This window comes from Balaenoptera musculus, chromosome 10 (genome assembly GCF_009873245.2).
Source record: "Balaenoptera musculus isolate JJ_BM4_2016_0621 chromosome 10, mBalMus1.pri.v3, whole genome shotgun sequence".
In the NCBI taxonomy this organism is placed as follows: domain Eukaryota; kingdom Metazoa; phylum Chordata; class Mammalia; order Artiodactyla; family Balaenopteridae; genus Balaenoptera; species Balaenoptera musculus.
Window position 1 is genome coordinate 33,180,439 of NC_045794.1, and position 23,589 is coordinate 33,204,027.

At 37.2% G+C, this 23,589-nt stretch overlaps 1 protein-coding gene and 1 pseudogene across 1 annotated transcript; both read left to right on the top strand.

Moving 5' to 3' along the window:
* The first annotated feature begins 1,061 nt into the window (after positions 1 to 1,061).
* On the top strand, positions 1,062 to 11,662 carry LOC118902213 (40S ribosomal protein S28-like). The gene is made up of 2 exons (XM_036866300.1): positions 1,062 to 1,066; positions 11,341 to 11,662. Exon 2 carries the CDS (start codon positions 11,372 to 11,374, stop codon positions 11,579 to 11,581), a length of 210 nt encoding a protein of 69 aa, XP_036722195.1. The 5' UTR covers positions 1,062 to 1,066; positions 11,341 to 11,371; the 3' UTR covers positions 11,582 to 11,662.
* Positions 2,005 to 2,717, top strand: LOC118902212 (annotated as a pseudogene).
* Positions 11,663 to 23,589: the final 11,927 nt, after the last annotated feature.

The following is a 23,589-nucleotide window of genomic DNA, read 5'->3' on the forward strand; positions in this document are numbered from 1 at the left end:
TCTGCCTGAAGCTGGCCCTAACTGTAAGAGAAGAGAGGATTTCATTCCAAATCAATTTTAGAATTATGATTCCTGCAAAGAATTGACTGTACTAATTTCCATATTCAGACTGTGTTTGGTGACTTAAAGTGAACATGAGAGTCTATTTCCAAAGAGAGACCAAGAGAGTCTTGGGGGCCTGCTGGAGATTTCAATGGGGCAACAGAACTACTTCCCCCACTTAATAAGTTTTACAGGGATAATAGTCAACCACAAAGTTCATCAATTATAACCTTACGTTGAGCTTGTTAAATGATATGGTTACAATTTTTATATCTGTTCTGTTGTTTAGAGGGACTTAGAATGGAGGGGAAAGATGAAGTATTTTCACAGTCCAAGTTTTTCACCTCTGAAATCTCGTATTCTTTTATTTTGGTTTCCAAATATAATTGTCTATTTGCCCAGTATTCTTATTGTTTCTTCATATTCACTTCTAGACACTAGTCAATTAAATCTTGTGTTTCCCAGCTTGGGCTCAGCTTCTTTTCCTTTGCAGCCAAGATGTTCTAGTGCATTATTTCAACTTGCCATCCCATTTCTACCACCTCATCTATTTTTTTTTTTTTTTGGCCACACTGCACGACATGTGGGATCTTAGTTCCCCAACTAGGAATCGAACCCGTGCCCCCTGCAGTGGAAGCTCAGAGTCCTAACCACTGGACCACCAGGGAATTCCCATCTACCACCACATCTTTGCAGTGATTCTGCTATCTGCCTTTTCTGGTGCTATACACAGGCTGCTGAGCAATACTGCAGAAACCATTTAAACCCACACCCAGCACATTCTTACCCTCCCATCTCAGCTGGGCTCCTAGTACTTCTTTGCAAAATACTTATACATTTTTCTGGGCCAGTTTCCTTTTCCATCCATTTTAGTCGTTTTTATAATTCTTTGCCACTCATTTCAAGCTCTGTGCTCTGAATGAATTCGTATTTTATAGAAAATACTGAAGCAATGTTTGTGAACAAGTTCTCACTTTCTCAACTTCATCTAAAAATTTTATTTATAGTTCCGTCTCTTTCTCTAGTCCCTCCAGTGTCAGGTGGGGATTACCTTCCTACTGACTCAGTCTATTTTGTTTACTTGTGTTCTGGGTCAGTGCACATGAATAATCAGGGGGATCTTGTTAAAATGCTGATTCAGCAGGTCTGGAGTGGGACCAGAGATTGTGCCGTTCTAACAACCTTCCAGGCGACGCTGATGTTGCTGGTCTGCAGACCACACTCGGAGTAACAAGGCTGTTGTCTGATACCCTCTCATCTCCTTTTGCTCTACCAATTAATTATCTTTCCTCCCTGATTTATTTTCAAACTCTCCGTACTGGCTCTTCAGCATATAAAATGCTTGAATTTCTCTGATCTTAAAAAAAAAAAAAGTCTCTTTCCAAAATCTTTTCTTCTTAGGGCATCACTGTCTCACACCTTATCTTCTGTATTTGTTATCCATTGCTGCCTAACCTATCACCTTAAAACTTAGTCCTTGGGCTTCCCTGGTGGCGCAGCGGTTGAGAATCTGCCTGCCAGTGCAGGGGACACGGGTTCGAGCCCTGGTCTGGGAAGATCCCACATGCCGCGGAGCAACTGGGCCCGTGAGCCACAACTACTGAGCCTGCGCGTCTGGAGCCTGTGCTCCGCAACAAGAGAGGCCGCGATAGTGAGGGGCCCGTGCACCGCGATGAAGAGTGGCCCCCGCTCGCTGCAACTGGAGAAAGCCCTCGCGCAGAAACGAAGACCCAAAACAGCCAAAAATAAATAATAATAAATAAATAAGCTCATTAAAAAAAAAAACAAAAAAACTTAGCACTTAAAAATAACTGTTTCTGGGGCTCAAGAGCCTCAGTATGGCTTAGCTAGGTCCTCTGGCTCAGGGTCTCCCACAAGACTGTAATCAAGATATCTGCTGGGGTGACAGTCATCTCAAAGCTTGTCTAGGCTGTGCGTCGCGGGAGCCGCCAGCCGGCAGCCATGGCGGCCTTGCGACCCCCGAGGAGGGCCCTGCTTCCTCTCTGCCGCGCCTTCTCCGGCGGCGGCTGCCAGCTCGTCCCCGAGCGCGGCGGTGAGCGCAGGGATGCCGCGCCGAGCCGGGTCTCAAGATTCTGCCCTCCAAGAAAATCTTGCCATGATTGGATAGGACCCCCACATAAATAGTCAAACCTTCGACCTGTTCACTTTTACATCCCTGAAAATGAATCACCATTGGAACAAAAGTTAAGAGAATTAAGACAAGAAACACAGGAATGGAACCAACAGTTCTGGGCAAACAAGAATTTGACTTTCCTTAAGGAAGAAGAAGAATTTATTGACTCAAGACTAAAAGCCAAAGGCCTGGAACTGAGAGCTGAATCAGGTCAAAAAGCAACATTGAATGCAGAAGAAATGGCTGACTTTTACAAGGAATTTTTAAGTAAAAATTTTCAGAAGCACATGTATTACAACAGGGACTGGTACAAGCGTAATTTTGCCATCACCTTCTTCATGGGAAAAGTGGCCCTGGAGACGATTTGGAACAAGCTTAGACTGAAACGAAAGAAGACCAGCAATTAGGAGCCCACCCTGACCCACCCGCCCAGCGTCTAAGTTTCCACGAGAAGCAGCTGCTTATAGGAGCTCGTTTTACGAGGGCTCTAAGACCTGTGTGTGCGGGGCAGGCTGGGAGGACGCGGGTCCTGGTCCGCTGTGGCCCACGTGGCTCCGTCCTGACTGTGGATTCCAAGCTGGCTCTTGGTCATGGAAGTGATGTTAAATAAAACCCAAGCACTGTGTAAAAAAATAAAATAAAATAAAAGCTTGTCTAGAGGAGGATCCATTTCTAAGTTCATTCATCTGGTAATGACAGGGTTTAGTTCCTTGCAGGTTGTTGGACCAAGGGACTCATTTCCTTAGTGGGTATTGGCCAGAAGCCTCCAGCGTTCTTTGCCGTGTTGGCCTCTCGGCAGAACAGCCCACAGCGTGGCAGATGGTTTTCATTGGAATGAGCAGAGTGTACAAGAAAGGGTGAGCAAGGCAGAATCTAGTCTCTTTGTAACCCAATCTGGGAAGTGACATTCTATCACTTTTGCTGTATTCTGTTCACTAGAAGCAAGCTGCTAAGTCCAGCCCACACTCAAGGGGAGGGGGTTTCACAAAGGTATGGATACCAGGTGGCCATTTTAGAGATTGTCAGCCATACCCTCATAGCCAAGTCTCTTGAGAAAGTCTGCAATTGCCCTCCCCATTCTGTCAATTTTCATTCACTTTTCAAACCTTTAGATTTTGCTTCCCCCTTTCACTGCTTACTAAATATGCCCTAGTGGTCAAATCCAAAAATCGTTTCTCAACACTCACCTTACTTGACCTTCTACTTAGTTTTCATAGCACTATTCTCTCCTAATAATTCTCTTCCTATTCCTTGAACCAAATCCTTCTCAATATCCTTCCTAACTTCTCCTCATCTATGCATATTTTAAGCATAGATGTTTCAAGTTCCTGGGCTTCATCTTCTTTTCACTCTATATACAGTATTCTCATGTTCACCTCCAGCTTCCCTCATCACATATACATGAGTGTACTAGTTAGGGTTCTCCAGAGAAACAGAACCAGTAGGAGCTGTATATGTGAGATTTATTATGGGAATTGGCTCACGTGATCCTAGGGGCTGAGATACACCACAGTGTGTCATCTGCAAGCTAGTAAACCAGGGAAGCCGTGGTATAATTCAGACTAAGTCCAAAAGTCTGAGAACCAGGAGAGACAATGTTGTAACTCCCAGCCTGAGATCAAAGACCTGAGAACCTGGGGGCCACTGGTGCAAGTGCCAGAGCCCAAAGGACACAGAAACAGGAGTTCTGATGTCTGAGGGCAGGAGGAGGTGGGTATCCCAGCTCCAGAAGAGAGAGAGAATCTGCTCTCCCTCTGCCTTTTTGTTCCATTTGGACCCTTGATGGACTGAATGATGCCTGCCCACATTGAACTTTACTCAGTCTACTGATTCAAATGCTAATCTCTTCCAGAAACATTTCCACAGACACACCCAGAAATAATGTTCCACCAGTAATCCTAGCAGACGTTAGTTAGCTTAGTCAGTTTGACACATAAAATTAGCCATCAGTGATAATGCCAAGAATGTTCTTTTGAACTCCACAACAGTATTTCTGACTTCTGGCTGTCCCATAAACATCTCACACGTGAACTCATCCTTTCCCCCAAATACATTTTTCCTCTTGTTTCTCATATCCTGCTTAATGTCATCACGATCTACCCCACTGCCCACATTGGAAATCAGGACTCATCTTAGAATCTTCGCATCCTGTCACCTTCCACATCCACATCTAAGTCTTGTTGCTTTTAACCTCTTTAACATCTTCTGTATTTTAGCCATTCCTCTGCTTGGTCTAGTACCTTTGACTCCTTCTATAATTTCTTCTCCACACTGTAAACCCCACGAGGACAGGGAGTGTAACTTGTTCACCTCTATGGCCCTAGTACTAGCCCAGGTAGTATTGTTCTTGCTAAATATTCCTTGTCTGGTTGATTAAAACTAAAATTTAAATCTGACTGTGTTATTCTAACGCTTAAAGGTCTTTAATGACTTCTAATTACTTATCTAAACTCCTTAGTATCATATAAAAGATATTCCCTTATTCAGATGTGTAATTTGTTTGTATATATAATAGATACACTCAGATGCCTAAATTTTTTAAGGTCTTCAATCTGCTTTTGCATTTTTTTCTGTCACTTCCCCCATTATTCAGCTGTCACTTCCCTCGTATTCATTATTCTACTTCTTATGCTATCATTGTGCTTTCTATTACCTGCCTTGTCTTCCTTTCTAGTCTGTTGCTTTTATGCTGCCACAGGCAGGGAAAACAGAGACTGACTGAAAATCCAAAGGGTTGTTTTCTGGGTGAAGTTCATGAGCACTAGTGGACAAAAATTGTAATTTCTCATTTGGTTTATTACAGCCTTCCCCCTTATTTCCTGCTTCTTGGTTATAATACAGAGATGAGAGGTTGTTGGCTGAATGTCTTTTAGACAAGTAAGGTAGAGTAATATATAGCAACTTAAAAAAACAAAAATTATATGTCAGCTTTGCATATATTTTCCATGTGGGGGAACCATCCTATTAGCAAATCGATAATCCAGTACTTAAATCTGAACAAATTATAAGTGGCTCTCTCATTCATTCCATTTTCTTGCACTTTACCCCCAGTCCTTTTCTACCATCCTACTCTTCTATCATAGCAATCTCAAGCATAGAATGGTAGGTGTAGGGCAATGTGTATAACCGTAAAAGAGAATTCTAAAGAAATCTTAATGTTTTCCATTTCCTATTTCATAAATTTTAGTGGAGAGATCATGTGAAATCAGCCTATCCTCTGGCAGATGGATACCTTATCCTGCCTGTCCCCATATAACTTAAGTGAGAATATTATTTAAATAAATATATCACTAATGCTTTTAAAAAGGGGTCCATCATAAGCTATTTGACCCTTGCCCAAAACAAAAGCAAAAACTAAATACACTGGACATCCCTATCTGCAGGTGAGCTGATTAGCACTGCCAAAATAGGGCAAATATTTAGTCATTAGGAAACACCTGAAATGACAACACTCTTAAGAGCTGTCCATTAAACCAGGTACATGTGAAGATATAGACACATGAGAAAAGCAAATAAATATGGGTAATCCTTTAGAAGTTCTCAATCAGAATTAACTGTGAGAGCCTGGTGTGGAGGAATGCAAGAGAAGAAGCTTCCATTTGAGCTGAGGTTTGTTTATCCTACTTATCTGAAGTCAGAGCCAATAACCCCAATGATCCCAAGAATGGTGATAAGTGTTTTTCCACATTTAGAAAGAGCCAATTGGCAGAACCTTTGCAAAAGGGCCAATACCTTCTCTTAGTAACATGACACAGATAGGGCTCTTCTGATTTAATCCTGGTGGGTCAGGTGCCTTGAGTTGTGTCTTATTAGCAGAGAGAGATTCACACTCATTCTCATGCTTTCTGGCTCAGGCTGCTACAGCACATCTTTGATGGTTTCCACAAAGACATTTTTGTCTGTGTGTGCTCTCTTTGATTTGATTCTTTTAGCCCAAGCAGATCTAAATCTTAAGTATCTTTTAGATCTCTGCTCTTTCTATCTCTACTAGTTTTTATTGTTTCGTTTGGGCAACTTGGTTTGTGTCCTTTGCCATTTACTGATTCTGCTTTTGCTTTATTTCACTAGGTCTCATTGGGCACCGGCTTGTGCCCTTCTCTGTATCTGGTTTCACCTCTGGCTACTTTTGCTTTAGTTTTTCCTTAATGGTCTGTAGAGACTTTGATCCGTCTTGCAACACAAGATACTGAGAGCTACATTAGAACAGTGTAAACTGTTTTATCAGCCCCTATGACCTCCCATCTTCTAAAATGATTTTATTTGTAGGCTTTTTAGTTGAAGCTTGTTTACAATCTTGGATTATGACCTATAAGTAAGCATCTTGTAATGAGGATGGATAGAAAGTAACATTTCTTCTCTCAATTCCCATCCTTTTGTTTATAACATGAATTGAAGCCTGAGTATCCATAGGAGAAAGTGTTTCACTTGCCTTTAGAAATAACTTGGAGCTATTATTCCCCCAAATGAATGCAGATTAGTAGCCCACTTAATTAATAGATAGAAATCTAGCAAAGAAAGATCTCATTGTTTTTCCTTCGAGTAATTAATGACACCATATGTGAATCTAAGTGATTTCTATAATTTTTAGATTGAGTCTCAGCTATGAGCTAAAACTGTTCATTTTAGCACTAAGGAGGCTTGCATCCCTACAAGTTGCCACTTCATATATTTTAACACCTTACTGCCAACATTCAGAATAAAGTGTTTTTCAACTCTTAAGGGACGATTTTATTTCCAAGGTAATACGTTTCTTGTGAGGATAAAATCAAAAGAGAAAAAGCTGATTCCATTTTAAAGGTGTAGTACTAATTCTTAGCTCTTATTGGTATCCCAGTCTTGGTACGGCATTTGATAAATAGCCATACACCGAGCCCCTAGACGTGGCCAATGCAGTGTTCCTTAAACCAAACCAGGCCAAACCAAACTCCTCCTTATAGACTGAGTCAGAGGACAAAAGACTAGAGCAATGAGTACCACCTTTGCCTGTGAGCACCACCTATCTTCCAGGATCGTAATGCTGGTTGGCAGTAACGTATGTAATGTACATGGTGCAGAGATCCTCAAATTGTAGCTCTTTTCTTCATTTTGCTATTATGATTATTTAAGAAAATCCTCTATGCTAGATACAGAAACACACAAAACTGAATGAAAATGCAAAAATTACTTAGTGCTTAATGTAACTATTGCACCTCCCAGAGCTATACTTAGGGCTTAAAATCTTAAGCGTGGTTTTATTTTCAGTCTTCTCTGTAATTGGTGGCTACAGGTGGTCAAATACAGTTTTGGAGTATAGAGTTAAGAAACTTAAAATGAGTACAGAATCTGACAACTATGTTCCATCTAGATTTAAGTCACATTTAGAGTTTGGCTGGGATGTTAGCCAAAAGAGATTTGCTATAGTTTCATGAGATAAAATTATGGCATGAATCATCATCTCTCTAGCTTATTCAAGTAAAGATATTTTTTCAGAGGTTATCTTAAAGACGCAGTTCATAATTTGATGTATATGGGTTTCTACAATTTGATTCTTTAAATTCAAATGGTATGGTGGAGAAGGCATACATTATCTAAAGCTATATGTTCAGATTTATCAGATGAGAACTAAATGAAGGTATGCAAGAACATTTTTTAAAAAGGAGTTAGAGGTTCTATTTAAAAAGAATCTTGACATTTTCCAGGCTAAACTATTATTATAGAACATAGAACTTTTATAAAAATACAGATATCTTTCTGAGCAAGGATTTTAAAGACCAATGTCATACATTTTGACAGTATAAGACAAATGCAGAATGTTGGAAAAGCTCATACTGAGATCATCACCTAATACTGCAGCCATAAAACATTCAGGTCCAACCTGAATTCCTGACATTTGCTATGGAGATGAAAATGTGGGTTTCAAAAGACTAGTCCAGTAAGATGTATTTTCTCATTTATGCTGGAATTTTTGATTGCTTAAGTTTTCACAGGTCAATTTAATCTTTATCCTTTAACTTTATCATAACCTTTAGGTATTAGCATCTGGCATTCTACTGAAGTTAATTGCAGTGTCCTTAACAGTCATTTTTTAAAAAGGTATTAGAAAATTATATAACTTATATAATTTAAGTAATTATATAATTTAAGCAAGATGTGTTACTTAGATTGACTCTGCATAAAATTAAGCGTCACCTAGTATTACAGCCATAAAACATGTAGATTACTTAACTTCTCAGTGACTTGGTTTCTTCATCTGTAAAATGGGCATTACCCCTTCCATTCTTAGGAGGATTAAATTAGAAAATACATTTTAAGTGCTTAGAATAGGTTTTGGCACGTTGTAAGCATTCAACATAGGATATATATTATCAGTAGCAGTAGCTGCATATGGGAAATGATGGCTTAATATGTAGTAATATGAAAATAAATAAAGGGCATATTGTTTTAGAATTTACCTGCCTAAAACTTGGAGAAAATATTTTATATTTCCTAATCAATAAAAAATAAAATTTCTTAAAAGTAACCTATGCGCAATTAATATTTAGTGAGCATTCAGTAATACATTATATAATTACTACCCCTTAAGCAAAGGAAACAAAATAAACTTAAAATGTTATACATAACACATAAAGTAGTACTTATTATCACCATACATTTTATTGTTTATAAAAGTTTTCCCTGAATTAAATGTTCCCTAGAAAATCTTCCATTGTAGATTATTAGTATGTTAAAGTCCCTTTATAACACAGCTTGTTTAGTACCTAGATTTGTGTGCTGTGTCAAATCATTTCCACTGAAAGTTATACCTTGTCCTAAAACAAAATCTCATTAATTTATTATTTTATTTAAGCGATGGGTCAAATAATGTTTCCCTGAAAAACAAATATTATAATGTTAGGCTAAAAAAGATAATTAATTTTCCTCACCAACACCAGGATTTCTGTATATTTGTGTCTAGTAAGGCAAGTAATTTCCACCATACTATGGCAGTATAATTGGTTTAATTGTTTTCCCAAATTTGTACAAGTTCTGAATCATTGATCTTTAAACTTAAGAGAATAACTTCATAAAATTTGGCCTTAAAAAATAAAACCACTCTTTTCAATATTCTGCACATTTTATGTACATTGTTTTCTCTCCTGAATTCCAATTGTATTATTTTAGCTCCATTTTCCATCACCTCTTTATAGTCTTTATAGTCTAAAATGGATACTTTCATGTCCAGAGAAAGAAGAATAAGAGTGGCAGTAAAAGGAATAGAAAAATGGAGTTTTGAAAACTCTGAAAATTAATTAGAAAAAGGTGGGAGAAGGATGGCATGAAAAAGAAAAGTGAAAGAGAAGCACTGAGGCTAATCTGGTGCTGATCCTAGTCTGTTCCTGTGTCCAACTGTAAGCTTAGGAATTCTATTTTGGGGCTACAGTTATTGGACGATTTAAACAGGTTGGATATCCAAGACAACTTGTTTGCGTGGATATTAGCAGACAAGTTGATGCTTGTTGTCTGCTGGGAGCTCAGCTAGAACTTCTGACGAGTGGCAACACATTCTCCATGTGGCTTGTTTAACATGATGGCTGGGCTCCCAAAGGGAGCATCTTGAGTACTAAGTGTCCCCAGAACAAGCATTTCAGGTCAAAGTTGCAGAGCTTCTTATGATTTAACCTTGGAAGTCCCAGAACATCACTTCCAATGCATTCTATTGGCCAAGCAAATCACTAAAGTCAGCTCAGATTCAGAGAGAGGAGCTGGACTTAATGTCTCAATAGGAAGTGTAACAAAGAATTTGTGGCTATCCTTAAACAACTGCAAATTTGAAAAAAAATTCTAGAAATAAAAATCATTATGAACAAAATTAAGCCTGCAACATGTTGATTTCACAGAACTTTTGACAAAGTTTAAGAAGTAATTAGTGATCTGGATGATAGAACTGGAAGAGAATATTCAGAATAAAAATCCCAAAGGTAATAATTATATATATATATATATATTTTGGCCGTGCTGTGTGGCATGTGGGATTGTAGTTCCCTGACCAGGAATTGAACCCATGCCTCCTGCAGTGGAAGCATGGAGTCTTAACCACTGGACTGCCAGGGAAGTCCCAATAAAATATATTTTTTAAAAGACAATGGAAGCCAGAAGATAATGGAACACACTTTTCAATGAGCTTGAAAGAAAACAACTACCAACCTAAAATTCTGTACCGAGTGAAAATATTCCTCAGGAATGTTTCACACAAATAAAAACTAAGATAATCCATCGTCAGCACACTTGTGTTAAAGGAAATACTAATGGGAGTTCTCTAGGTTAAAAAATGAGAATGGTCCTAGGTAGAAGTTTCCAGATGCAAGAAGGAATGAAGAACACAAAAATGGTAAAGCTCTGGGTAAATCTGAGTAAACAGGGTCTGTATCAAATAATAATACTAGGATTTTTTTGGGGGGTGGTTTCAAAATATATAGAAATTGAAACATGATAACACTAGCATATAAACCAATAGAGGAGGTTAAGTAGAATAAAAGTGCACCAGAGGAAAAGTAAAGTACTAATTATCATTAGAATTTGACAAGTCATGAATATATTTTTGAGTCCAGATATAAACCCTCATATTTATTATGTCGATTTTCAATAAAGGTGCCAAGACAATTCAGTGAGGGAAAGGATGATTTGTTTTCAACAAATAGTGCTGGAATAATTAGATATCTACATGCAAAATGATGAATTTAGACCCTTGCCTCATACCATACACAAAAATAAACTCAAAATGGATCATAGACATAAATGTAAGGCCTAGAATTATGAAAATCCTAGCAGAAAACGTAGGAGTAAATCTTCATGGTCTTGGGTTAGGCAAAGATTTCTTAGAAAGAACATGAAAATCACAAGCAATGGAAGGAAAAAACTGATAAATTGGACTTTATTTAAATTAAAAATTTTGTCCTTCAGAAAACATAATATGAAAGTGAAAAGACAATCCACAGATTGGAAACTATTTGTAAATCATATATCTGATAAGGGACTTATATCCATGATATATAAAGCGCTCTTACAACTCAACGATAAGACAAGTAATGGGGAAAAGATTTCAATAGACATTTCAGCAAAATGAATATATGAATGGCCAATAAGTACATGAAAAGATGCTCAATATCATTAGTTATTAGGAAAATGCAAATTAAAATTATAATGAGCTCTACGCCCGACAGGTACCGCGCCACCCTCATGGATATGAGCCGTGTGCAGCCCATCAAGCTTGCCAGGGTCACCAAGGTGCTGGGCAGGACCGGTTCTCAGGGACAGTGCATGCAGGTGCGCGTAGAATTCATGGATGACATGAGCCGCTTCATCATCCGAAACGTGAAAGGCCCCGTGCGCGAGGGCGACGTGCTCACCCTATTGGAGTCAGAGCGAGAGGCTCGGAGGCTGCGCTGAACTTGGGACTGGGTCCTGGATGTCTGGGTCGACCACCTGGCCCACGAGGATGATCTGCTGTTAATAAAGCATTTATATTGTGCGTAAAAAAAAAAAAAAATTATGAGATGACACTTCACACCCACAAAAATGACTCTAATAAGAAAAAGACAATAACAGATTTTGGTGAGGATGTAGAGAAACTGGAACCCTCATATGTTGTTAGCAGGAATGTAAAATGGTACAGTCACTTCGGAAAATATTTTGGTAGTTTCTTAAAATGTTAAAAATAAATTTACCACATAACCCAAACAATTCTTCTCTTAGGTATTTACCCTCTCAAAATGAAAATATATGTCCATGTAAAGACTTGTACACAAATGGTCATAGAAACATTATTCATAATAGCCAAAAAAGTGGAAATAATTCAAATGTCCATCAACTGGTGAATGGATGAACACAATGTAGTGCAGACATAAAGGAGACTACTGTTAGGCAATACAAAGAAATGAGGTAATGATACATATTACAACATGAATGAACCTCCAGAATGTTATGCTAAGTGAAAGAAGCCAGACACAAAGACTACATTTTGTATGCTCCTATTCATATGAAATTTCTAGAAAAGGCAAAACTATAGAGATAAAAAGATCAGTGGTTGCCTAGAATTAGAAACTGCAAATTGGCCACAAGTTTTCTTTTGGGGGCAACAGAAATGTTCGAAAATTAAACTGTGGTGATGATTTCACAACTTTGTAAAATTACTGAAAAACAATTTAATTGTACACTTAAAATGAGTGAATTTTATGGTATGTAATTTACCTCAATAAAGCTGTTAAAAACTGTTACGTAAAATGACATGTTTTGTAATCAGAATTACCTCTAAAACAGTAGCAAAATAAAGGTGAAATAGAATAATAGAAATACTTAACCAAAAAGAAAAGAAAAGAAAAGCTAGAAAGGGGACAAAGAGGAACATAAAACAGGTGAACAAATACCAAGCACACTGTGAGATGGTAGATTTAAACTCAGATATATAAGTAATAACATTAAAGTATAAATGGACTGTGTGCTGTTTTTCAATTTATTGCCTCAGCTCCAAATTCACCCTTTTTTCTGTTCTGTGGAAATGGTTCTGGGCCTTTTAAATATTTTTCCTTTGCCAGATGGCACTGAGGCTTTGTCAGTAGAGGGCGCCGGAGAGACATTACAGAGAGAAAGGGTTTTTATATCCTGGTGCCACTGTGCTCACTCTTCAGGCTCCGGCAGCATGCGCAGCTTTCCAGCATCCAGCTCCTGCAGTGCACATGGCTTCCCCAGCCTCAAGCACTTGTCCTTTCTCCAGCACAAAGTTCCTGCATGCATGGTGACCATATGCACCCAGTGGCCAGCACCTTTCCATTTCTTGGGTGGCGTTGTGAGATGCTTCCCCATGAACAGCTTTCCCCAACGTCCTGGAGTGAGGATTTCCGGTAAGTTCCAGAGGGTAGAATTCCAGAAAGTTCCACCCACATGGCACCACAGAGAGTTCTCTGCCATCCAGTGAGCCTAGCTATGATCAGTCCTGAGATGGTGGGGGAGGGAGGTGTACTTTTCCTTGGACACTCTGTCTCAGCCCTAGAGTAGTGGCTTTTCCTTATATCTGCTATATGTATTAGAATTCTCTGCTTTTTACTAGCTAATCCTTCATTATCCAACTGCCTGTTATAGTTCATTATTCTCTATATTACATTTTCCCTTCAAATTACCATACAGTTTCTCTCTTCTGAGTGGACCTAAACTGATACACAGACTAAGTTCTCTAATTAAAAGACAGAAAATTTCAGATTTCACTAAAAAAATACCTAAATATATTTTGCTAAAATGTAAGAATACATTAAGATTGAAAGTGAATATTGAACAAATATTTATTCTTATGCAGTTGCATAACATTGAAATAGAAATTTAGCATGGAAAAAAGATTGAAAGTAAAAGAAAGGAAAAAATATATACTGTAAAATAACTGGCCAAAGGGAAGCTGACATAGCTATTAAGGCAAAAGTAATTACCAGAGATAAAGAAGAGTACTTCGTAATGATAAAAGGTTTAATTCAGAGGGAAGTATAGAAAAATTCTAAATTCCTATGGTGACTAGTAACAGCTCCCCCCATCAAAAGCAAATATGGACAAAACTACAAGAATAAATAGATAAACTGATAATTATAGTGGGAGGCTTTAACATTCCTCTCAGAACAAATGGAAAAGAAAATCAGGTCCTAGCTTTGAACAATATAATTAACAATTTTATTGCATGCAGCAACTGCAGAATCCATGCTTTTTCAAAAAGAAAAACGTTAATAAAAATTGACCATTTGTTGTACAATATAAACACATTTCAAAGGATTGAAATTATATACAGTATGTTTTCTGATCAAAATGAAGTTAAACTTGAATTTTATTATAGAAGTAGAAAATATTCATACATTGTAGAAATTTATAAGTACGTTACCAAATAACTCATGTTTCAAAGGAGAACTCACAATGGAAATTCAATAGTATTTTGAACTGAGTGATAATAAAAATACAGCTTATTAAAACTTGTGTGATGCAGCTAAATAGTACTTAGAGGTTAATTTCTAGGCTAAATATGTATATGTTAGGAAATGAAAAAGGTTGAATATCAATGATCTAAACATTCAGGAAGTTAGAAAAAGTACAACAAAATAAACTTCAAAAGATCAAAATAAGAAATAGTGACAATAAGAATAGAAATTAAAAAAACAAACAGTGGAAAGCTAAATCAACAAAGCTAAAATTAAATTGATAAACCTCTGGTAATGCATAAATCAAAAAGAGAGAAGGTGCAAATAACTATTTGTTCTAAGCTATTTTAAAAGTTAATAGAAGCTATTGTAAGCAACTTTATACTAATAGTTTTGAAATTTCAGGAAAAAATGGTCAAATTCGTAGAAAAATACAGCTTATCTAATATGATACAAGAAAACTAGAAAATCAAAATATTCTTATAGCCATTAAACAAATTGAGTCTATGATTAATTGCCACAAAGAAACCTGCAAGCCCAGATAGCTCCCCTGCATATTTTCATGGAACATTTAAGAAAGAAATGCCAGTGTAAAACATCTCAGCCAGAGGGTACGAGGCAAACATGATCTTGATATCAGAACTCAACAGGGATATAAAGAGAAATGAAACTTAGAAGAATATCATGAGAAGGAAAGCCCCTCAGAGTATAGATGAAGAAATTCTAAACAAAATATTCTCACACCAAATCTAGCAAGATATAAATAACATAATGTATCATATTAGTCTGCTCAGACTGCCGTAACAAAATACCAGAGAATACATAGCTTAAACAACAGGAATTTATTTCCTCACAGTTTTGGAGGGTGGCAAGTCCAAGATCAAGGTTCTGGCTGGTTGGGTTTCTGGTGAGAGCGGTCTTCCTGGCTTGGAGATGGCCACTTTGTCCTCATAGGTCTTTCCTCTGAGTGCCCATGAAGAGAGAGCAGGAGATCTCTGAAGTCTTTCCTTATAAAGACACTCGTTCTATGGGATCAGGGGTCCACTTTATAACCTCACTTAACCTTAATTACTTCCTTAAAGGTCCCATTCCCAAATAGAGCTACACCGGGGGGTTAGGGCTTTAACATATGAATTTTGAGGGGACATAAATACTCAGTCCATAAACATACATCATGACCAAGTGGGATTTATTCAAGGAATGTGATGTGATTCACACATTATCAGAATAAAATAAAAATGATAAGACCCTTTCAATAGATGCTGAAAAATAGCATTTGATACAGTTCAATATCCATTAGCTGATAAAAGTTAACATTTCTTAGAAACCTAGGAATAGAAGGGAATTTTCTTAATCTACCAATAAGTGACAGTATGCATCATATCTAATGGTGATATTGTGACAGCTTTTCTTTTGATGTCAGGAATAAGACAAGGACGTCTGCTGTCACCACTTCAATTCAGTGTTGTAGTGGAGGCCCTAGCTAGGGCAGTAAGGCAAGAAAAAGAAATAAAAGATATAAGGATTAGAAAGTGTGCTGGTTATTAAGCTACTGTCTCTGAGCTTGAATCCCCCTTTGTGATGCTGGTTCTGGGACTCTGGAAACCACATTTCTTTGTTAGCTGTATCAGCTCTGCCTATAGGAGGCCCTAAAGGGGCCCAGGAGTGGAATTGCTGGGTCATATGTTTGTTCTGTGTGAGATATAAAATTTTTTTTAAAGGCTCCTCATCATCCATCAAAAAAGGATCCTTTTTTTTTTAACTGAAGTATAGTTGATTTATAATATCATGTTAGTTTCAGATGTACAGCACAGCAATTCAGATATATATATATATATGTGTGTATATATATATATATATATATATATATAACTACCACCTATATATATATCATAATGTTCTTTTTCAAATTCTTTTTCCTATATGTTATTACAAAAATACTGAGTAGAGTTCCCTGTGCTAAACAGTTCTGCTGGTTATCTATTTTATATCTAGTAGTGTGTATACGTTACTCCCAACCTTCCTAATTTATCCCTCCCGCTGCCTTCCTTTCGTAACAATAGTTTATTTTCTCTGTCTGCTCATCACTTCTTTTAAAAATTACATAACGGACACTCAAACTGCAACCTCCTGCACACTATTTTGCTCTAAGAGTAATCTACGCTTGTTGGGACTGATCTGTTCAATCCGTTACATCACTGAAAGAGCAGTGGGCAGTTAGTCCAGGCTTACACTACTGTGTGACCTCATTTCTCTGCTTTGTTTCCAGAGAAGTTTCCTGCCTGGTTATGAACTGTTTCCCTGCAGTTGGCTTGAATCCCAAACCTCAGCTTCTGCCTATGAAGTAAATATTCTGCTTCTGATTTTATCTTTTCTCCATGTATGAACTTTGAATGCAGACTTTTTCCTATAATTGTGACCTGAATACAGAATTGTGATCATTCTATTCCAAATATACCCTGACCACGCTTCTGCCTATGTACCTTGAATTATTTGGCACTATGAACAGCATTTATTGTAGCATTTTCCCCTTTCTTCCTTGGGGAATGAGAGAGAGGTTGGGTTATGAACCAAATTTATTTAACTAATTGATTCTATTTGAGGTGGTATCATACAGTGTTAAGTGTGAGTAAAATAACTAAAGAGGTGGTGATCAAGGTGGTGGCAGGAGGCTATTTAGTTCCTAGGAAAGTACACTTATTATGTAGAAAAAGGGAAATGATAGTTTTATTCATATTATGTCAAATTAACGAGTCAAAATGAAACATAATGGATTTTCTGGGTTATATACAGTCACGCTGATATAATAATGGTTTCCCCACTCCCACCCTGAAACTTTGCAGGATTTAACAATGGAAAGACTTTTAAGTTTTACTATTAGAAAATTCTATGGTCATTGTTAACAGTCTTATGTTAATTTAGAACCTTTTTGAGTTTCCAGAAATCAAGGCAGTGTTAATAGGGAACAGCTATCCTCTGACAGCTTCTTGAAAACACTGCCATCCGTTTACAATTGCTTTATCAAAATTATTAATTACATAATTTCCTATCTGTTCTTTCCAGTTTAAATAAAAGTGAAAATTTCCATAGCATCAATTTTGGTAAGTGAATCCAGAGCCAAACAATAACAGACTCTATGAAATCTGAATAATACTTTTTATTCGGACAGCTTGTTTAAGGAGTTCATTCTTGAGTGTTCTGCTTTTTACCTTAAACATTTAAAAATTAATATTGGCCTGTTTTGGTAAGAAAAAGCCAAAGGGTTAGTGATTAACCTTAGAAATTTTGTTCACCCTTCTCTCTTTGAGTCAAATTCAGTAATAAAAAATACTAGCGTAGGCAATTTATTTCTTCACGTGTCTAGTAATTTTTTATCATATACTGACATGGTGGATGATAAGATGACGAGACTCTGAATTATAATATCTTTCTCTGAAGAGTGTTGATTTTTGTTCTAGCAGGCAATTATATTATTGGAGAATCATCCTGATCTTCTAGAGTCTTGGTTGTAGGTTTTTTTAGTATGAATCTGCTTAGGTTTTGTCCTAGAGCCTATTCCTCTCTAGGAACTTGATCTTTATTCATAAGGCCTGGCCCTTCTTGAGTTCAAGGTGTTTACTAAGTTCCTGTGACTTTTATGGTGTGAGGTAAGTGTCTAAATTAATGATTTTGTATGTGGATATCCAATTTTCCCAGCAATAAATGTGGAAAGGCTATCCTTTCCCTGTTAGATTGCCATGGGATCTTTGTCAAAGATCAACTGAACATGAGTGTAAGGGTTTATTTCCAGACTCAAAATTCTGTTTCATTTTTTCCATATGCTTATCCTTATGCCACACTCTCTTAATTGTTGTAGCTTTATATTATGTATTGAAATCAGGTAGTATAAGCCCTCTAATTTTGATCTTCTTTTCAAGGTTGTTTGGCTATTCTAGGTTCTTTATATCTCTATATACATTTTAGGATCAGCTTGACAATTTCATAAAAATAAGCTTGCTGGCATTTTATAGGGACTGCACTGAACTTACACGTCAACTTAGGAAGCATTACCATCTTAATAATATTGAATCTTCCGGTCTATGAACATGAAATATCTTCCTACTTATTCAAATCTTTAAAAAATTTCTCTCAGCAATGTTTTGTATTTTTCGGTGTACAAAATCTTAACACTTTTTTGTTAAATTTATTCCTAAGCATTTTGTTCTTTCTGATTATTTTGTGAATAGAATTGTTTTCTTCTTTTCATTTTCATATTGTTGCTAGAGGAATAAACCTGATTATTGTCTATTGGTCTTGAATTATGTGATTTTGCTGAACTTATTTTTTTTAGTTTTGGTTAATTTTTTGGTGAATTTCTTAGGATTTTCTACATATAGGATTATATTGTCTGCAAGTAAAGCTAATTTTATTTCTTTCTTTCCAATCTGGAGACTTAATTTCTTTTTCTTGCCAAATTGTACTGGCTGGAATATCTACTACAACACTGGAGAGGTGAGAGCAGAGATCTTTGCCTTATTCCCAATATTACAGGGAAAGCCTTCAGCATTTCTCCATTAAGTATATGCTAGTTGTAGGGTTTTTGTAGGTGGCCTTTATCAGGCTGAGAAAGTTACCTCTATTCTAAGTTCCAAGTTTGCTGAGAGATTTTTTCATAGATGGGTGCTGGATATGGTTACATTAAACATTTTTCTGAATGTATGAATATAATCTTATGTTTTTGCCCTATTAAAATGTTGTATTATATTAATTGATTTTTGCACGTTAAACTAACCTTGCACACTGGAATATTTGGTCATGGTGTATAATCTTTTTTTTATATGCTATTGGACTTGGTTTGCTAGCATTTTTTTTTTTAATAATCTTTTTTTTTTTAACTTTATTTATTTATTTTTGGCTGCGTTGGGTCTTTGCTGCTGCACACGTGCTCTGTCTAGTTGCGGCCAGCAGGGGCTACTCTTTGTCGTGGTGCACGGGCTTCTCATTGTGGTGGCCTCTCCCGCTGCGGAGCACTGGCTGTAGGCGCACGGGCTTCAGCAGTTGTGGCATGTGGGCTCAGTAGTTGTGGCTCGCGGGTTCTTGAGCACAGGCTCAGCAGCTGTGGCACACGAGCTCAGTTGCTCCGCGGCATGTGGGATCTTCCCGGACCAGGGCTCGAACCCGTGTCCCCTGCATTGGCAGGCGGATTCTCAGCCACTGCACCAACAGGGAAGTCCGGTTTGCTAGTATTTTATTGAAGATTTTTGTGCCTATATTCATAAGCGATGCTGGTCAGTTTTCTTTTTTTATGATGTTTTTGTCTGGCTTTGATATTAGAGTAATACTAACCTTACAGAATGAGTTTAGAAGTGTTCCCTCATCCTCCATTTCCTGGAAGGACTGGTATTATTTCTTTGCTAGACATTTGGAAGAATTTACCAGTGAAGCAATCTGAGCCTTGGATTTTCTTTGTGGGAACATTTTTAAACAGTACTTCAGTTTCTTATTATAGGATCTCCCAAAGATACCCATGTCTTAATCCCCTGAGCCTGTGAATATATTACTTTACATGGCAAAAGAGACTTTGCAAATGTGATTAATTTAAAGACTTTGAGATGGAGAGAATAGCCTGGATTATTCAGTTGGGCCCAATATAATGACGAGGGTTTTTAAAAGTGAAAGAGAAAGGGAGAAGAGTCAGAATGATGTGATATGCAAAGCACACCTGCCACTGCTTGCTTTGAAGATAGAGGAAGGTGTCCATGAGCCAAGCAATGTGTCTAGGTGTCCTCTAGAAGCTGGAAAATTCAAGGAAACAGATTGTCCCCTAGAGCCTCCAGAAGGGAATGTAGTCCTACTGTTACTTGGATTTTAGCCCAGTGAGACTTATAATTTTTCCTCAGGGAGTAGAACTTCTAACCTATAAATGTAAGATAATAAATCTGTGGGTTTTTAAGCCACTAAATTTGAGGTAATTTATTACAGCAGCAATAGAAAATGAATACCTAGACTATTCATATTTTCTATTTCTTCTTCAGTTAGTTTTGTTAACTTGTGTCTTTCAAGGAATTTGTCCATTTCATCTAATTTGTCTAATTTGTTGACACAAATTTGTTCATGGTGTTTCCTAGCAATCCTTCAGTCATTTTGGTCTCTTTAAGGTCAGTAGAGACCTAAAAGAGGTCTCTCTCTTTCATTCCCGATTTTGGTAATTTGTATATTCTCTCTGTCTCTTTCTCTCCCCATCCCTCCCTCCTTCCCTCTCTCCCTCTCTCTCTGTCTCTATCTCTGCCTTGGTCTGTATTTCTAAAGGTTTCTCAGTGTTGCCGATCTTTTCAAAGAACCAGTGTTTGTTTCATTGATGTTTTTTTCCTGCTCTCTTTCTGTTTTCTATTTCATTGACTTTCACTCTGACCTTTATTATTACTTTTCCTCTACTTGCCTGGGGTTTAGTTTGCTCTTATTTTTCTGGTTTCTTAAGGTGGAAGCATAGGTTGTTTATTTGATACCTTTCATCTTTTCCAATATAGGCATTTAAATCTGTAAATTTGCATCTAAAGCACTGTTTAGTTATATCCCATAAATTTTGAAATCCATTCAGGTCAAAATGTTTTTTAATTCTCTTGATTTCTTTTTTTGACACATGGGATATATATATATCACTGCAGGTACAACACAGAAACCTGTCATTTAATCCACCAAACACAAAATACACCAGGAAAAATGACTACAATAAAGGAATTCTCAATATTCAGCATGCCAATTTGTGACCTTGTAGCACAATTACTGCTGGACCTTTTCACTTTCTTGGTTGAATTCAACATCCATGGAATGTAAGCCATCTTCATCCTTTAAGGGAATGAGTCCCCCCAAAAAGGCTACTTACACTAGGGAAATTATTTTTGCAGAAACCTACTCCTTGGGACATATCACAGATCTACTAAAATTTCCAAGACTCCTGTACAAGGCTCCCTAGGCTAAAGAAACACTGCCTTATAACAATGCTAGTCTTACAAAGCCCACAGAACTTTGGGTACATTAAGCTTCTGTAAAGTGTTAGTTTCTGCTAACAAAAATGACAAAATAGTATATATTTGTTCTACTCTCCCCTTTCCATTTCTTGAGTTCAAGTCAGAATACCAAAATAAGTTTGGCAAATGAATCCCCCAAAATACTGTGTCACCTGCTGTGTTTGGAATACTTTTTATCGCTATCGCATTTATCTAATGTCATATCAACCTGCTCTAGACTGAAAAAATAAGCACATTTACATGAAAGAGTTGCTTGAATTGTGAATTCTCTAGGATACTTGCAACCATCATGGTCCAAATGAAGGCACTGTCCTGTGATACTTGAAATTCAAATTTTTATTTAAATTGAAAACATATTTAAACATAAAAATATATGAAGGCATATATTTTGGATATTAACCCCTTATTGGATATATCATTTGCAAATATCTTCTTTCATTGAGTAGGTTGCCTTTTGCTTTGTTGATTGTTTTATCTGCTGTGCAAAAAGCTTTTTAGTTTGATGTAGTCCCATTTTTTTATTTTTGCTTTTGTTTCCCTTGCCTGAGGAGACATATCCAAAGAAATATTGCTAAGACTGATGTCAAAGAGCATACTGCCTGTGTTTTCTTTTAGGAGTTTTATGGTTTCAGATCTACATTTAAGTCTTTAATCCATTTTGAATTTTTTTTGGCTGTGTTGGGTCTTCGTTGCTGCGCGCGGGCTTCCTCTAGTTGCGGCAAGCGGGGGCTACTGTTTGTTGCAGTGCACGGGCTTCTCATTGCGGTGGCTTCTCTTGTTGCAGAGCATGGGCTGTAGGTGCACGGGCTTCAGTAGTTGTGGCGCACGGGCTTAGTTGCTCCGTGGCATGTGGGATCTTCCAGGACCAGGGATCCAACCTGTGTAGCCTGCATTGGCAGGCAGATTCTTAACCACTACACCACCAGGGAAGTCCTTGAATTTATTTTTATATGTGGTGTAAGAAAGTGGTCCAGTTTTCCCAACACCAGTTATTGAAGAGTCTGTCTTTTCCCCATTGTATATTCTTGGCTCCTTTGTTCTAAATTAATTGACCACATAAGCATGGGTTTATTTCTGGGCTCTCTATTCTGTTCCATTTGTCTATGTATATGTTTTTATGCCAGTACCATACACTTTTGACTACTGTAGCTTTGTGGTATTGTTTGAAATCAGGGAGCATGATACCTCAGTCTTGTTCTTTTTTCTTAAAATTGCTCTGGCTATTTGGGTCTTTTGGGTTCCATACAAATTTTAGGGCCATTTGTTCAAGTTCTGTGAAAAATGCCTGTGATATTTTGATGGGGTTTGCGTTGAATCTGTAGATGCTTTGGGAAGAGTGGACATTTAAACAGTATTAATTCTTCCAGTCCATGAGCATGTTATATCTTTCCATTTATTTGTGTTGTCTTCAATTTCTTTCTTCAGTGTTGTATAGTTTTCAAAGTACAGGTCTTTCACCTCCTTGGTTATTTTATTCCTATGTATTTTATTCTTTTTGATGCAATTGTAAATGGATTGCTTTCTTAATTTCTCTTTCTCATAGTTCATTATTAGTGTATAGAAATGCAACAGATTTCTGTATATTGATTTTGTATCCTGCACCTTTACTGAATTCATTTATTCTAATAATTTTTTGGTCAAGTGCTTAGGGATGTCTATATATACTATCATGTCATCAGCCTATAGTGAGTTTTACTTCTTCCTTTCCAATTTGGGTTTCTTTTATTTCTTTCTCTTGTCTGCCATGGCTAGGAATTCCAATATGATGTTGAATAAAAGTGGTGATAATGGGCATCCCTGTTTTGTTCCTGATCTTAGAGGTAAAGTTTTCAGCTTTTTACCATTGAGTTATGTTAGTTGTGTGTTTGTCACATGTAGCCTTTATTATGTTGAGGTATATTCTCTTTATACCAACTTTGTTGAGAGTTTTTATCGTAACTGGATACCAAATTTTGTCAGGTGCTTTTTCTGCATCTATTGAGATGATCATATGATTTTCATCCTTTGTTTTCTTTATGTGGTATTTTGATTTGTGGCTGTTGAATCATCCTTCCATCCTGGAATAAATCTCACCAAATTATACCATCTCCTTATAAAAGGTTATGTGTTTCACACAGAGCCATGCATCTGGTGCTGGAGAGGGTGTGGAGAAAAGGGAACCCTCCTACACTGTTGGTGGGAATGTAAATTGGTGCAGCCACTATGGAGAACAGTATGGAGGTTCCTGAAAAAACTAAAAGTAGAGTTGCCATATGATCCTGCAATCCCACTGTTGGGCATATACCCAGGCAAAACTATAATTCGAAAAGATACATGCACTCCAATGTTCATAGCAGCAATATTTACAATAACCAAGACGTGGAAACAACCTAAATGTCCACTGACAGAAGAATGGATAAAGAAGATGTGGTACATATATACAATGGAATGTTACTCAGCCATAAGAAAGAATGAAATAATGCCATTTACAGTAACATGGATGGATAGACCTAGAGATTAT